This window comes from Somniosus microcephalus, chromosome 16 (assembly GCF_052327205.1).
Source record: "Somniosus microcephalus isolate GS21.2 chromosome 16, FLI_Smic_1.0, whole genome shotgun sequence".
In the NCBI taxonomy this organism is placed as follows: domain Eukaryota; kingdom Metazoa; phylum Chordata; class Chondrichthyes; order Squaliformes; family Somniosidae; genus Somniosus; species Somniosus microcephalus.
Window position 1 is genome coordinate 94,174,217 of NC_141002.1, and position 17,567 is coordinate 94,191,783.

A 17,567-nucleotide genomic window follows, 5' to 3' on the forward strand; every position below is an offset into this window, starting at 1 on the left:
TCTCTGCTAAGAGAAATAGGTCCTTCCTATCCACTCTATCCAGGCCCCTCCTAATGTTATACACTGGGATCTTTTACGTCCACCTGAGAGAACAGACGGGGCCTCGGTTTAAAGTCTCATCTTTTCTCCTTTTTTGAGAAATTTGCACTGCCAGTAATTAAACTGTGAACGGCAAGATATTTTTGATGCATTAACTGTGCCTGTGTTTGCTTTGTGATAGTGATAAAGGAATGCAGTACATTGTTGGCAAAGACTGGCGTGACCTATTTGACATCATCATTGTACAGGCTGACAAGCCAGCATTCTTCAATGACAAGCGAAGGTAAGTGCGATAGGATTATACAGGAACAGGACCATTGCCGCGCTTTTGGGAGGGGGTGGTAAAGCTCTCCGGTAAAGTTCAAAAACTTGTGTTGAAAGTTCTTTAATTTTTCTTCCCCTCCCTATCTCTGTCATCTCCTTCAGTCCCACAAACCCTACCCCGAGATATCTGCGCTCCTCTAATTCTGCCCTCTTGAGCATCCCTGATTATAATCGCTCAACCTTTGGTGGCCGTGCCTTCTGTTGCCTAGGCCCTAAGCTCTGGAATTCCCTGCCTAAACCACTCCGCCTCGCTACCTCTCTTTCCTCCTTTAAGACGCTCCTTAAAACCTACCTCTTTGACCAAGCTTTTGGTCACCTGCCCTAATTTATCCTTATGTGGATCGCTGTCAAATTTTTTGTCTTAAAATACTCCAGTGAAGCGCCTTGGGATGTTTTACTACGTTAAAGGCGCTATATAAGTACAAGTTGTTGTTGTTGTTCTATAGACCATTCAGGAGAGCGAATCAAGTAGATAAACTGCACTGGGACAAAATCAGCAAATTGGAGAAAGGGCAGATCTACAAACAGGTAAATCCCTTTATTCAGTCCATTTCTTAAACCGTTACTTTTTACCTGTGTTACATCCTGTGTTCAAGGATTGACCCCACCATAAGCACTTCTGGTTTCTAAGACAGAGTATCTGATGTATTGTTTTCTCTGGAACAGAGGAGGCTGAGGGGAGACCTAATTGAGATGTATAAAATTATGAGGGGCATGGATAGGAAGGACCTATTTCCCTTAGCAGAAGGGTCAGTAACCAGGGGGCATAGATTTAAAGTAATTGGTAGGAGGATTAGTGGGGAGTTGAGGAGAATGTTTTTCACCCAGAGGGTGGTGGTGGGTCTGGAACTCACTGCCTGAAAGGGTGGTAGAGGCAGAAACCCTCATCACATTTAAAAAGTACTTGGATATGCACTTGAAGTGCCGTAACCTACAGGGCTACGGACCAAGTGCTGGAAAGTGGGATTGGGGTGGATAGTTCTTTGTCGGCCGGCACAGACACGATGGGCCGAATGGCCTCCTTCTGTGCTGTAAATTTTTATGATTCTATGTATCGGTATAATGTGATCAGATCCATTCTAATCATACCTTAACGTTGAAAGTGGTTTTGTAGTTAGCAAAAAATGACCTGCATGATCCTTTTGTTTTTGTATCACAAATAATTGCAACCTCGGCATCATATGTTAGAACTGACAACAAAGCCACTTCATTTCAGTGTCAAAATAAAACAGTTCACTGTAGAAACTCTGCCTCATATTTGACAGTGTACACTTTACTACAGGAAACTTTTTTTTATCCGGGACCGACGTGGTGCCGGTTCATCAAAAATTCCGGATAACCGAAAGCTATCGTAAAAGATACGGAGCTGAGAGCTCCGTATAAAGCAACAAACCCTGTTGCTTAGCAACAGGTTCAAAACAATGGCTACAAGTTGCAAGCATCTCTGTAGCTTAGCAACAGCTGCAGCCACACCCTTGCACAGCAACACATGGAGGAAGGCAAGTAATAAAACTTACCTGAACCTACTCCTGCATTTTGCCGGTTAACCGAGATTTCCGGTTATTTAGGTGCCGGTAAATCGAAAGTTTCCTGTACAATCCACAGTACCGTATGGTAGCATAGTGGCCATGTTACTGGACTTGTAGTCCAGGGACGCTGAGTTCTAAATCCCACCACGGCAAATGGGGAATTTAAATTCAATTAAATAAATCGGGAATAAAAAAAGCTAGTATCAGTAATGGTGACCATAAAACTACCGGATTGTTGTAAAAACCCAACTGGTTCACTAATGTCCTTTAGGAAGATTCTTTACCTGGTCTGGCCTACATGTGACTCCAGATCCACAACAATGTGGTTGACTCTTAACTGTCCTCTGAAATGGCCGAGCGAGCCACTCAGTTGTCTTCATCCTGCAAATCCATTGGCAGGATAGGCGCACCAACGTCAGTGTTCTCGCTCAGGCCAACATCCCCAGCATCGAAGCTTTGACCACGCTCGATCAGCTCCGATGGACGGGTCACATCGTCCGCATGCCCGATACGAGACTCCCAAAACAAGCGCTCTACTCGGAGCTCCGGCACGGCAAGAGAGCCCCAGGTGGGCAGAGGAAACGCTTCAAGGACACCCTCAAAGCCTCCTTGAAAAAGTGCAACATCCCCACTGACACCTGGGAATCCCTGGCCCAAGACCGCACAAAGTGGAGGAGAAGCATCCGGGAAGGCGCCAAACACCTCGAGTCTCTTCACCGGGAGCAAGTGGAAGCCAAGCGCAGGCAGCGCACGTCAACCCAAGCACCCCACCCCCCCCTGCCCCTTCAACCACCGTCTGCCCCACCTGTGACAGAGACTGTAGGTCCCGCATTGACTCATCAGTCACCTGCAAACTCATTTTTAATGTGGAAGCAAGTCATCCTCGGTTCCGAGGGACTGCCTAAGAAGGAAAAAAAAAATGCCTTCATCAGCACCCACTTAAGGGCATTTAGGGATGGGCCAATAAATGCTGGCCTTTCTGGGCACCATTTCTGAAAGAGGTGCAGAATTATTCTAATGGCAGAAGAGACAAATTCAAGGTGTTTTTTTTTCCTGTGCTAAAAATGTAATTAGCCAGTAATTCGAATTAAGCAAAGTAAATAACGCTGCAAGGTGGGAGTTTAGTGCGTGGAGAGAAAAAAAATGGTTGAATGATCGGATAATTTGAATTAAATGACTTACGCTAAGTGATTTTGGCGAGGAAATTCACCTCGGGCGGTGGCGCCATTCGGGCGGTATCGTCCGCCTGTTATACACAACGCCTGATAATCGGCTTCACTGCAGTCAATGCAACTGAATGGAACTGCCCGAGACCAGTATCTAGCCCGTCGATTGTATTTCATTTATAGAGCTTCATCATCCGTAATTATTAGTTCAGACGTGTTTGCACTAAACTAAATGGGCCGGTGTCTCTTTCTGATTTTCACCTTTTTTTGCATGTTACAATATACAAAGTAAGCAGGTATAAAAACTTAGTGCAAAATAAGCACAATTCCCCCTCCATTTATGCAGCCCTTAACTTAAAAGATTTGGAGCCACCTCTTTAAACTATACTAACAAAATGGACCTTTCACCCTGTTGCTGGAAGTTATTGCCTCATTATTGATTTCTTCATCAACTCTTAAGTTCCGCCCCACCCCGACCTCTTTTTGTTCTACCATTTAACTGTAACTTAAAAGAACTTTAAATAAAACTTATCAAATTGAATCAAAATTACATTGGCCGGGTTGATGATGCACTCCAGTCCCCGCGGCGCCCACCGGTCTCGGAAGGCCTCGAGCTTGCCAGCGGACACCGCGTGCTCCATCTCCAGGGCCGCCCCGGCGCGAGCACAGCCGCGGAAGAGAGGCAGGCAATCGGGCTGAACCACCCCCTCGACCGCCCGCTGCCTGGACCCTGTTAATGACCACTTTGGCCAGGCCCAGGAGCAGTCCCACGAGGAGGTCCCCCGACCCGCCCGCTCCCCTCCGCACCCTGCCCCACCCCGAAGGCTCGCAGATGCTGGCCTGCGTCCTTATTTGTGAGCTTATGTATTACTGGTTAAGAATAACGCAGTGATCAATGCTGCTTCCTGTTCCTTGGGCCCGCACTTGCTGACGATGCCACATTCTCACTTAGGATCTGTGTGTCAGAGTTTCCACTCACTATTTACTTCAGATGCGGCCATTTCTTTTGGGAGGGGCTGAGCGGGGGGCCTTTGGATTTAAGTCTGCACTGCGTTTTAATCTTGGATTTTGGTTTTCACCCCAGGGCAACTTGTATGAGTTTCTAAAACTCACTGGCTGGACTGGTTCGAAGGTGCTTTATTTTGGGGATCACATTTACAGTGATCTAGCTGTGAGTATAAACCGTACTATCATGGATTAAATCAAAGTACCTGTACATCTGTATACAAAATATAGTGGTGTTTGTTTTGATGTTCATTTATCATGTACTGAAGGGGAGGTATGGAGGGGGGAAGGGGGAGAGCGGAGAGAGGCAGCACCATTTTAATCGATGTGACAAAAAATACCTGCAACACAATTGGGCTGCTACTCAGTACGTTGAGAGTTTGCATTGCCCCCTTCTGTTTTATCTATCCGTACACACGCAAATGGTTTTTATTGCCCTAGATCAAATATCCTGAGCTCCCTTAAAATGCTGATCAATCAGGTTTCGCCTGTTGTTGAAATTATTTTGCGTGGTCGCGTAAGGATCGATGTCGCCCCCACCTCCCCCCTTCAAGGCTGCGCACCAATCGGATGGTCCCACGCAGGCCATTCACTAATCGGATGGTCCCGAGCAGGCCGTTCACCAATCGGATGGTCCTGCGCAGGCCGCTCACCAATCGGATGGTCCCGAGCAGGCCATTCACCAATCGGATGGTCCCGCGCAGGCCTTTCACCAATCGGACGGTCCTGCGCAGGCTGCTCACCAATTGGATGGTCCCGCGCAGGCCGCTCACCAGCTGCGGCAGCTGGCAGATTCCGCGCCTGCTGCGGCCGCCAACGTTTCCCCCGATTTTTTTTTTTTGTGACGCGCCTGCTGCCAACGGAATAAAGTCGTTACGCGCGCGCTCAGCCCCGGTGTTTTTTTTTTGGGTTGTTCGCTGACAGAAAAGCAAATATTGTCGCCATCACAGAGAAAACACCTCCAACAATTGCCTGAATACACCAAGCTAGCTTTTTATAGACATTTGACAGCCAACCCGCTTTGTTCTAATTGTGCTTTAGAGGCAACCGGGCGCCTTAAAGTAACCTCCACAACGTCCATTTAAGAAAAAAAACAACACACAAAAAATGTACACTATCCCTTCCAACACTGCCTTTAGTGTGCCAGTGCAGCCTTCGGTCGCCTGAGGAAGAGAGTGTTTGAAGACCAGGACCTCAAAACCAGCACCAAGCTCATGGGCTACAGGACAGCAGTGATACCCGCCCTGCTGTATGCCTCCGAGACATGGACCATGTACAGCAGGCACCTCAAAGCACTGGAGAGGTACCACCAACGCTGCCTCCGCAAGATCCTGCAAATCCATTGGCAGGATAGGCGCACCAACGTCCGTGTTCTTGCTCAGGCCAACATCCCCAGCATCGAAGCTTTGACCACGCTCAATCAGCTCCGATAGACGGGCCACATCGTCCGTGATGTAATAAAGACTCACTACGCACTTGGTTGTACATAAAGTAAGGCTTTAATCGACTTGTAACAAAACATGGAGGTCTAGTTAGTAGCCACTAGCTTCCTGTTTCCAAACTGTCTCTGGCCAAGCTGGTCCCACGCCCTAGTATTTATACTCCTCGGGCGGCGCCCTCAGCTGGCCGTTCAGTAGTACTTCCTGAGTTACTTCTTGTAGAAGTTGCGATTTATGACATTCCGCATGCCCGATACGAGACTCCCAAAACAAGCGCTCTACTCGGAGCTCTGACATGGCAAGAGAGCCCCAGGTGGGCAGAGGAAACGCTTCAAGGACACCCTCAAAGCCTCCTTGAAAAAGTGCAACATCCCCACCAACACCTGGGAATCCCTGGCCCAAGACCGCACAAAGTGGAGGAGAAGCATTCGGGAAGGCGCCGAACACCTCGAGTCTCTTCGCCGGGAGCAAGCGGAAGCCAAGCACAAGGAGCGCACGTCAACCCAAGCACCCCACCCACCCGCCCCTTCAACCACCATCTGCCCCTCCTGTGACAGAGACTGTAGGTCCCACATTGGACTCATCAGTCACCTGCGAACTCATTTTTAATGTGGAAGCAAGTCATCCTCGGTCCCGAGGGACTGCCTAAGAAGAGAAGAGAAGACTGTCCCTTCTTGCCGGACTTCCCACAGATTGGTGAGAGAGAAAGGAGGGGAGGGAAGCAGGGAAAGAGCTCGCTGCTGCCGAACTGAGCAGAAGAAAATAAAAATTAAAAGTTGAATTCGCGTTTCTGTCGGCTTATGAAAATTAACAACTATGCGCAGAACGCTTTTGCGCAGCTTCCAGTGCGTTGGCAGCAGTAACTGTTTTTTTTTGGGTGCGTGGTCCCTTTTCGGGCAGGTGCGAAATGTCCCATTGAAAAGCCGGTGTCCGGCCTGCGCGGGACCTCCAGACAAGCCGTACGGACCGCCGCGCAGCTTAACGAAAACGTTGGCGGCCGCGCAGCCAGTTTAAAGGGACCGCGGACAAGGAGTTATTAGACTGCCAATAGGACTGGCGTTGAACTGGTATTTGTTTGTTGAAGAAGTTTTCGGGTTCTGGTTAAAAGTAGTTTACTTGAAGTGATTTTTTGATATGGTTGTAGGACTTTGTATATTGTGTTATTTAATGTTAAAGCCTTTCCTCCATTCGTCCAATTGGTAGAGATTGTCTGATGTCATTGAGGTTACAGATGCCCAATGCAGTAAAGAAAAATCTTCTGTCTTCAAAAACTGAGGAAAGGTGTCTTGTTTGTACTTCAGTAAGTACAAGGTGCGCTGCGTGTAACTAACTGACCGTGCCTTTCTGTCACGATAGGATCTGACCTTGAAGCATGGCTGGAGGACGGGCGGGATTATTCCAGAGCTACGATCGGAGATTAAAACCATGAACACGGAGCAGTACAGCCAGGTGGTCGTGTGGCTGCAGGGCCTCACCGGGCTGCTGGAGCGCATGCAGGTAAGTGTGTCCCGTTTACAGCGCTGAATTTGCAAATTTTCAGAATTTTCACAGCTACGACTGGGTGGGTTGGAGGCGTGGCGGGGGGGGGGGGGGGGGGGGCAGTGACAATGGTAAAAATGTAAAACCCCGACTCCAACCCGCCCACTTTCACCTTTCACTCAGGTGGGACGCCGGGGTGGGTGTGTGCAGGCTTCCAACCCGCTGCCAGGAGGCAGTTCTGTGAAGCTGTCAAACACTGACAATCTGTCTTCCAACTTGAGTCCTTCTACTCAGACTCAGTTAGCGAGCTCTCCAGACCAGAAAGCAGAGGCTGCAGCTTTTGACAGTTCAGCGGCCATTCTGCTTTCTGTGCCGGTGAGCTGAGGGACTCCCGAGAACTGAAGGAAGGAAGCCTGCAGGAGAAAGTAAAGGTAAGTAAAAGTTATTAAAACACTTTACACTTACCTCACACACTTACCTCTGCACACATGCACCCATCACTCACCTGCACAACGGACATCTCGACCCCTCCAACCCCTGCAGACCGACGGTCCGCCTCGCTAACTTGGCGTGGTTCAGAGCCATGGGGAAGCCCACACTTCAGGGCTAAAAATAAGGATTAGGCAAAAAACTGCCTGTTAACTACCTGTTAACAGGCAATTAATTGGCACTAATCCCCTTCCCGCCTCGGGGAGGCGGCTCCCAGTACAGGTTGGATACCCGCCTCCTGGGACATTGGCATGGGGGCGGGATGGGTTCCTGCCCCCCGATTCTGCAATTTTCCCACCACTCCAAACCCGCCTCCATGGGGCTTGGAAATTTGAGCCGTTGACTCTGTTTCTCTCTCCATAGATGCTGCCTGACCTGCTGAGTACTCCCAGCATTTTCTGTTTTTATTTCAGCAATCCTTGTGTGCCTGGAGGAGCCAGGAGTGTTTCCTCCCGAGCTCCCCCACCATCAGCCTGTCCCTCCCCGGGGACAGGAATCGGACCCCCCGAGATCGAACTCCTCCCGGGGATCGGGATCGGACCTCTTCCCCTGGGATCGAACTCCTCCCAGGGATCGGGACTCAGCCCTGGGGTCGGGGATCAGACGGCCCCCCCCCCCAGACTTGGACCCGCTCCCCCCCCACTGTCCCGGGCCCAGCACCTACCTGTGGTTGTGGCCTCCTGGTCCGCTGTCAATCAGGCTGGCTTCCGGTTGGGGAACTGCCCCTTTCTGTCACACGCACGCTGTGACGTTAAAACTCCACAGCGTGTCGGGAAACTCAAACTTCCAGGTCTCCCGCCTCGGGGAAAATCCAGCGCATTGAGCGAGCGGCAGCAACACGTTAATGCTTCGGTGCCCCCCACACTCCCCCCCCCCCCCCCCCCCCCCCCCCCCCCGCGATAGATTTAGGATTCAGTTTCACATCCATCATTCCATCAAAGTTGTCTCGCTGACGCAATTTTATGTATTGTCGGCATTTGGTGAACTGGTGCTTTTTAAAAATTGTTTCAGGTTTATGAAGATGCAGAGTCCCGGATGGTGTTACAGGAATGGATAAGAGAGAGAAATGAGTTGAGGTGAGTGTGTAATATATATTCAAGAAGCAGTTAGATATATTTCTTAAGGCTAAAGGGATCAAGGTATATGGGGAGAAGGCAGGGACAGGGTACTGAGTTTGGATGATCAGCCATGATTTCATTAAATGGCGGAACAGGCTCGAGGGCCAAATGGCCTACTCCTATCTTCTATGTAATACCGCCATACACATGAGTTGAGGTGAGTGTGTAATACCGCCATACACTCCTGACAGCACTTTTGCATTTACAGCAGACTCACTAGTTAAATGCCTTTACATCGGTTGTAAACTGTTGCACAAGAATTGGATACGTGAACCTCAATGTTATATTATTTCCAATTATCTTTCCTTAACATTATACAGGTAGACTATCCTTTATCCGAAAACCTCGGGACCAGCTGTGTTTCGGTTTTCGGAAAATTTCGGATTTCGGAAGGGGGGTCGGCGGGGGTCCGCGGGGGGGTCGTGCGCACGACTTACGCTGACCCTCTGCTCAGCGTAAGTCGGCGGGGGGTTGGCGGGGGTCGGCGGGGGTCCGCAGGGGGTCGTGCGCACGACGTACGCTGACCCTCTGCTCAGCGTAAGTCGTGCGTCACTCTGGTCATGTCGTGCGCACGACTTACGCTGACCGAAAAAACCTTCGGTTTTTAGAGGGTTTCGGTTTTCGGAAGTTCGGATAAAGGGTAGTCTACCTGTAATACTATTCCCGATTTTCTTTCCTCAGTGTTATATTATTCTCCATGTTCTTTCCTCCTGTCCTGAAGATGATGCCACTTATGGAGGATGTGGTTCCGCGGGCACAGACAGACAGCCCTTCGTGGCGACCCAAGTGGCCCAAGCAGCCAATTTGCGCACAGCAAGCTCCCACAAACAGCAATGTGATAATGACCAGATAATGGGCCAGAACTTCGGGCCCCCATGGGTGAGTACGCGCTGGGTACTCACCCGTAGGCCCAACGAAAGTGCCGGTTTCGTGCATCCACTGCCCATGCGCGGGAAACTGGAACTTCCGTTCCCTTAAAGGAAGGGGTTCACAGGTCGAACGCGTGCGCCGGAGAGGCAGCGCGTACGCCTGGAACTTCCGTTTTTTTTGCAGGGTTCTCCGGGAGGGTAAGTCTCCAGGAGCTACGCTTATAAAAAGCAGTCACAAGGCCTGCTTTTAACAAGGTAAGTGGTGAATTAAGTAAAATAAAAACATTTTTTCGACAGGTTCACTATTTTTAAATACTTTAAAGAAAGGTAAGTTTATTTTTAGCCCCATTAGAAACTGTAATTAATTTTTTCAAAAATTTAAATTATTGTTAAAATAGTTATTTTATGTAATTTATAGTTATTTTAAAAATGTGATTTAAAAAAAAAAAAAAATTTATTTGAAGTTTTAGTTATGTTTTGGGGCTGAATTGTATTCATAGATTTGACAGGTCTTCCTGTCAAATCTATGAATACAGATTCCCTGCTGCCATTGGCTCCCCTTGGCCCACGTGATCCCAGGGGACGCTTTGAACTAACTGCGCCCCTGGGATACGCAAGCACTGCGCGCCAGCAGTTGGAGGAGGCCCAGGATCGCAATCCCACGCGGGCCCACAGCTCAACGGCCAGCGCGCTGGGTAATTGCAGGTCGGGGGCTTGCACCCGCGGGAAGCCTCCGACCCGAATTTCTGGATCTGTTTTAGTGATGTTGGCTAAGAGATAAATATTGGCCGGGCCTCCGAGGAGAACTCCCCCAGCTCTTCTTTGAAATAGTGTCACGGGATCTTTTCCGTCCGCCTGAGAGGGCAGACGTCGGTTTAACGTCTCACCCGAAAGACGGCACCCTCCGACAGTGCGGCACTCCCTCAGCACTGCACTGGGAGTGTCAGCCTAGATTTATGTGTTCAAGTCCCTGGAGTGGGGACTTGAACTTTCTAACTCGGGCGAGGTGATAATAAAAATGAGAAAGATTGTACCATGCATTTCTCTGTGGGGGGGGGGGAAACCTCTTTTACAGTAGGTGTTGACAGGTCAAAGTGATTCCTAGTTGATGTGCATTAAGAAATGTACTTATTTGTGTTCTGAACACTGACCACTCCTTTACTTGATATTTCAGGGAACTGACCAAGACCGTCTTTAACCCCCAGTTCGGGAGCATTTTCCGGACCCACCACAATCCCACCTATTTCTCACGGCGCCTCTCGCGCTTTGCCGATGTATACATGGCGTCCCTGAGCTGCATCCTGAACTACAACCTGCACAATACCTTCTACCCTCGGAGGACGCCCCTGCAGCACGAAGCCCCGCTCTGGTCGGACCAGCTCTGCGTCGGCACAGCCAAAAACCCCTACCTGGAAGAGGTGGCTCAGATTAAATGAGGCACCGCCAAAGGCGGGGCCACTTGCAAAACCGATTCGAGAGAGGCGTCGGTCCGGCACAACAACAAAAAAAAACCAACAACCAGTTCCGAGCTTCGCTTTTAATCTTTTTTTTTTGTAAATCTCTTATTGTATTTGGACTTCGGCGGGCTGCGGCTGCGCATTGCTGGAATGTGATCAGCTCAGCTTCCGCGGTGCAAGTGGACAGCTGCTGCTGAAATTTGCCGCTTCATTTTCCCCGTTGAGCGGCGCCAGGTTCTTTGTGTGGTTTTTGAGTAACCAGTTGTTCCCCCGTACCCGGGCTGCGAGTATCTGCCTGGCTTCCCGATGGGACTAAAGTACTGTAAGCCCTTTGTTGAGTCGCAGGCGTTCATCGGCGATGGGCAGCTGATAATCTTCCCTTCCAGAGGGAGGAAGGGATGGATTAGGATTTGGAAAAGCGACATTGGCTCACTTTACCTGGGAACAAGTACTCCCCCCCCCCCCCCCCCCCCCCCCCTTCCCATTGTATTCACGGAGCAGGTTTGTGTTGAGTGTTGATACTGTGGAGAATTCCACAGCCAGGTCACTTAGTCCGTACAGACAGGAGGAGTGATCTTTAGGGGAAAACTGTTTATGTAAGCACCGAGTGTGTGTATATAGGTTCTGTAGGAGGGTTTCGACCCGAAACGTTGACTCTATTTCTCTCCACGGATGTTGCCTGGCCCCCTGAGTTTTTCCAGCATTTTCTGTTATTTGTGTGTATATAGAGACTGACTTGAGGGCTTGTCACGCACAACATTCACTTTCAATATTAACTCGTGCTGTGTCTCCAAAATGTCCCCTTTCCTGATTTTGAAATTGCTTTTCGAAGGATTTCCCTTTTTGTACAGCTACACAAAAAATGTGCGAGTCACATATAAGCAAGTGCAATGTTGGCAAATCCCTCATCTTTGCCAGGTCCTGGTTTGTTAGTCAGTAGAGTCATTCCTGTTTACCTGTACATGTAAGTTTTGTATCACGTCGTTGGCTAGATCCGTTGCATAAGTCATGGGCTATTTTTATATGTACAAGTAAAGATGCTCTTCAAGAGGCTCGTGTGGAACATAAACGCCGGTATGGACTGGTTGGGCCAAATGGCCTGGTTCTGTGCAGTATATCCTATGTAATCAAAAAGCTCCCTAAGGAAATGCATAAAACAACAATTTGTATTTGAGACAATGGACTGACGCTATTGGTAGAGTTGATTGAAAATGTGATCAAAAAGGTAGGTTTTGAGGTTTTTAAAAGTGAGGAGGGAAAGTCGTAAAGTGAAGAGGGTTAGGCAGGGAGTCAGAGAGGGGAGGACCCAGACACTGAGCGCTGTGCCACTAAGTGAGGCTTGCTGAGAGGGCGGCGGGATGCATGGAAAGTCAAGAGTCGCAGTGTGGGCTGAGGCGGAGGGCTGGCATAAAACCGTTAACATCTCAACGTTAGCCAGTGTGAGCCATTGGGCTCGAATTTCCAAGCCCCGTGGAGGCGGGTTTGGAGGTGGGAGTGGGGGGAAAATTGCAGAATCGGGGGGGGGGGGGCACGAACCCTTCCCGCCCCCAACCCATCTCCATGCCCGTTTCCCAGGAGGCGGGTACCCGACCTGTGCTGGAAGCTGCCTTCCTGAGGCGGGAAGGGGATTAGTGCCAATTAACTGCCTATTCACAGGTAGTTAACAGGCAGTTTTTGAACTAATCCCTATTTTTAGCCTTGAAGTGTGGGCTGCCTGACGGCTCCAAACCACGCCAAGTTAGCGAGGCGGGCTGAATGGCTTGGAGGGGTCAAGATGTCCGGTGTTCAGGTGAGTGATGGGTGCATGAGTGCAGAGGTGTGTGGTGTGTGTAAAGTGTTTAAATAAGTTTTACTTACCTTTACTTACTAATGCAGGCTTCCGTCCTTCAGGTCTCGGGAGTCCCTCATCTCACCGGCACAGAAAGCAGAATGGCCGCAAGCTGTCAAAAGTTGCAGCATTCTGCTTTCTGTTCTGGAGAGATTTCTAACTGAGTGGGTGGAGAAGGACTCAAGTTAGAAGTCAGATTGTCAGTGTTTGACAGCTTCACAGAGCTATCAAACGCTGATATTTCATCTGTCAAAAGCTCTTGACAGATGAAATGTCAATCCCTGACATCACCTGTTGCCAGGTGGCCCTTAATTGGCCTACTGAGCCCGTCAATCAAGGGAAAATCGCGTGGGTTGGCCAGAAATCGATGGAGGTGGGACTACAACCCAAAAAGTGGGAGTCCCGCCTCCATCACGTCCCCATTCACAAAATCCAGCCCAGTGTGTTTGGTCGTTCTGTGAGCTGATTGTTGGGAAATAGCCCACAGATTTTCTATCATGGCTCCTTGTTCAACAAGTTCAGAATAAAGTACTTAAACCACCATTCGCAGAGCGTGCCTGACCCTATTCCTTCCCATCTTTTCTAAATAGCCTCAACCTATTTTTCCCTAAGTTGAATTTTCTTTCTTGTTTTAAGGGAAGCCCAACATATCAAACGTAAATTTAACACAAATTGGCTACCTTAACACTTAATAGCTAGCTTGTCGCTACTTAATGTAGAATGCATTATTCCTTCAGTGCCAAGTTTTATGAAGTGCACAGTATTCCTTCAGAAATACACTTGATCATGTTATGGGGCAAAATGGTTTGTTTACAGCGTTATTCAACCGGAGTAAGTTTTAAAATGTAACAGCAATATTAACATCTTCTAAAGCAATGGTTGAGAAATAGGAAGTCTAAATTTCAAGACCTAAAATCTGACTGATTCCAATTTCATTGAATCATACAGCACAGAGGGAGGCCATTCAGCCCACTGTGCTCGTACTGGCTCTTCGAAAGAAAATTAGTCTCACTCCCCTGCACTTTCCCCATTGCCCTACACGTTTTGCCTTTTCAAGAATTTATCCAATTCCCTTTTTGAAAGTTACAATTGAATCTGCTTCCACCGCCCTTTCAGGCAGTGTGTTCTAGATCATAACAACTTGCTGCATAAAAAAAAAGAAAATTCTCCTCATCTCCCCTCTGATTCTTTTTGCCAATTAGCTTAAATGTGTGACCTCCGATTAGCGACCCTCCTGCCAGTGGAAACTCCCGATTATCAAAACCCCTCATAATTTTGAACACCGCTATTTATTTCTCCCCTTAACTTTCTCTGCTCTGAGGAGAACAATCCCAGCCTCTCTAATCGCTCCACATAACTGAAGTCCCTCATCCATGCCACAAATCACCAGCTATTCACCCATACATACATCTCCCAAACCAGTGGGCTATCACAGTCCCTCCTTCAGCTATATGTGCTTGAGTGTTGAATTAGGGATAGTTTTGTCCTGCGGTCTCTTGCCCTCTAGGAGCCGAGCCGAAGCTACCGAATCTTGATTTCACATTAGGACCGTTCCACACAGCAGCAAGAAGAAACTTACATTCTAATCGTTCAGGCTGGATCTGAACCGAAGTCCCAAAGGGTTTTGGCTAGTCCTATCGCCCAGTCTTTTGGTACTGCGGTAAATGCTATAGAAGTATTAAAGTCTTCCGTGACCGGTGGGCACCGCAGGGATTGGAGTGTATTGTCGATACGAGAAATAATATTCTTATTTAATTTGGTAAGTTTTCTTTGTTTCTTACCATTTAGGTGTTTATGGTTTGATCCCCTTTAAAAAGGGGACACTTTTGATAGATTGTTTTGTTTGATGTGTTTTCCAAGGCCCCGTGCCACCAGCCTCCGTCCATTGATGTCACTGGATGGAGAATCACGGGCGGTGCACTCCCTATTTTATGATGAGCTGCGCGTGACGCCCTTGGAAGATTCCACCCGTGATTTTCAGCTGTGTCGCGATTGCAGTTTGGGGGGGGGGGGGGATGGCGGGGAAATTTAATCTTTAATATCCACAGATTTGAAATTTTCCCACAAAGCTCTAATCTAATTCCCAATTGAATTGAAAATCCGTTTTGATAAAGAGTGGTCTTAAGTGATAATTCTATAATCTAGCGACTGGAATAATTGTATTATATTAAGTATTTTGCTCTTCTGATGACAGATGCATTTTGATCAAGGTTGATCTTAACTGACTATACTTTCAAGGAATTGTAATTGTGGCGTTTTCTAAATTGTAAGAGGAAAATCAAAATAGGCAACACTAAAATCCTCTGACATTTTTAATTACTGGTTTCCAAAGATTTTTGTAATGGTATAGGTGACTAAAATGTTTTTTTTTTGAAGAGGTGACTAAAGTAGTGGACAGGGGAACGTCTATGGATGTTATTTATATGGACTTCCAGAAGGCATTTGATAAAGTCCCTCATAAGAGACTGTTGACTAAAGTTGAAGCTCATAGAATTGAAGGCAAATCATTGGCCTGGTTAGGAAATTGGCTGAGTGGCAGGAGACAGAGGGCAGGCACTGTAATTGGCAGAATGTGACTAGTGGTGTCCCACAAGGATCTGTGTTGGGGCCTCAACTATTCACCATATTTATTAATGACTTAGATGATGGGATAGAAAGCCACGTATCCAAGTTTGCCGATGACACAAAGATAGGTGGCTTTATAAACCGTGTAAATGGAAGCATAAAATTACAAAGGGATATTGATAGATTAAGTGAGGGCAAAACTGAGGCAAATGGATTTCAATGTAAGCAAATGTGAGGTCATCCATTTTGGACCTAAAAAGGATAGAATAGGATACTTTCTAAATGGTGAAAAGCTAAAAACAGTGGAGGTCCAAAGAGACTTGGGGGTCCAGGTACATCGATCATTAAAATGTCATCAGAAAATGCTGGAAAAACTCAGCAGGCCAGGCAACATCATGGAGAGAGAAATAGAGTCAACGTTTCAGGTCAAAACCCTCGGATGTTGCCTGGCCTGCTGAGTTTTTCCAGCATTTTCTGTTGTTATTTCGGATTTCCAGCATCTGCGGTATTTTGCTATCGATTAAAATGTCATGAATAGGTACAGAAAATAATCAAAAAGGCTAATGGAATGCTGGCCTTTATATCTAGAGGACTGGAGTACAAGCGGGTAGAAGTTACGCTGCAGCTGTACAAAGCCCTGGTTGGACCACACCTGGAGCACTGGGAGCAGTTCTGGGCACCACACCTTAGGAAGGATATATTGGCCTTGGAGGGAGAGCAGCGTAGGTTTACCAGAATAACTTCAAGGGTTAAATTACGCGAAGAGATTATGCGAACTAGAGTTGTATTCCCTAGAATTTAGAAAGGGGGTGATTTGATTGAAGTGTTCAAGATATTAAGGGGAACAGATAGGGTAGATAGAGAGAAACTATTTCTGCTGGTTGGGGAGTCTAGGACTAGGGGGCATAGTCTAAAATTTAGAGCCAGACCTTTCAGGAGTGAAATTAGGAAACACTTCTACACACAAAGGGTGGTAGAAGTTTGGAACTCTCTTCCACAAACGGCAGTTAATGCTCGATCAATTGTTATTTTAAATCTGAGATTGATAGATTTTTGTTAACCAAAGGTATTAAGGGATATGGGGGGCAAAGGCGGGTAGATGGAGTTAGGTCGCAGATCAGCCATGATCTCACTGAATGGTGGAACAGGCTTGAGGGGCTGAATGACCGACTCCTCTTCCTATCGGTGTACTTTACGGGGAAAAAAATGTATTTATATAACATGAGATGATGAGCAGGGCATGCAACCTTTGTAATTTGTGTTACGAGGTGCAAATTCTATTTTTGTTACGAAAGGGACTTGAAATTTATGTTGAAGCAGAGGTTATGCAATGAAATGCACTTTGTAGTCCCTGTTTATTTTTTGTTTAAAACATGCAATTCAATTGTGCTTCTCTGCACTAACGAGAGCTAATTGCAGATAATTAATAGATCAGATTTTTTTTTTCCCTATGTACTTCTCTGCAATTTTCATTGAAGTGAAAGGTTGCATCGGTTCAAGTGCATGTGAACAGGAGCAGTTTCAATGTGCTTCTTGCTTTGCTATAGAAAAGAGTTCTGTAAACCACGAAGTCCAGTCATTTGTAGTTTGGTGCTTGTCCCTGTGATGTAAGTTTTTACAATGTATTTGAAGTTTTTTTTCTCTGTATGCCGTGCCAATAATAAAGGAAATGTATGAGGACCAGAACCTTGGAGAGGACCTCAGTACCTTTTAAAATCAACTTTCACCATTTATTAGCAGTTTGTAAAATACCGCTGGCAGAACCTTCCAAGTCTGCAAGGCCCAGTTGGAAATGGAGCCCTCAAAAGAGGCATTTAGAGGAGACTTATTTTTTTCCTGCCTGTAGCCTTCTCATGAATTAACTGGCATTTGTATTCCGCCCAGCATTCTCACTACAGCTGTCGATCTGTTTTAATATAGAATGAGAATTGCAACTCTTTTTTTTCCTTCGCCAGACTCCCTTCAGTTGAACGTGTTGCGCGCACTCTTCCCCACCTCCGAACAAACAATATTTAAAAGGAAAAATGTTTTCAATAACATTTCCAGTGCAAAGATTGCAACTTCCAGCAGATTATGCAGTGACCAACTTCAGTTATGGTTCACCGACCAAGCTCAGGGTACTCCATTTGCCTCCTGATTTGGGAGGAGGCAGGGTGGGGTGGAGGTATGGTCGCCAACACTGCTTGGATGTAGTCCTGGAGGTTTTATGACCTCCTGCCCAACCAACCCCCTGCTCCTGCCATTGGTCACCTGACACGTC

The 17,567-nt window shown here is 47.4% G+C and overlaps 1 protein-coding gene across 1 annotated transcript in view; it reads left to right on the forward strand.

Moving 5' to 3' along the window:
* The window catches only part of nt5dc3 (5'-nucleotidase domain containing 3), a 54,030-nt gene extending 37,037 nt beyond the window's left edge, over window positions 1-16,993 (forward strand). Inside the window, exons 9-14 of the mRNA XM_086009464.1 lie at window positions 221-322; window positions 810-891; window positions 4,143-4,229; window positions 6,859-6,999; window positions 8,482-8,546; window positions 10,632-16,993. Of these exons, the coding sequence (XP_085865590.1) occupies window positions 221-322; window positions 810-891; window positions 4,143-4,229; window positions 6,859-6,999; window positions 8,482-8,546; window positions 10,632-10,893 (739 nt within the window). The 3' untranslated portion in view covers window positions 10,894-16,993. The remainder of the gene's footprint in view (window positions 1-220; window positions 323-809; window positions 892-4,142; window positions 4,230-6,858; window positions 7,000-8,481; window positions 8,547-10,631) is intronic.
* The last annotated feature ends 574 nt before the right edge of the window (window positions 16,994-17,567 follow it).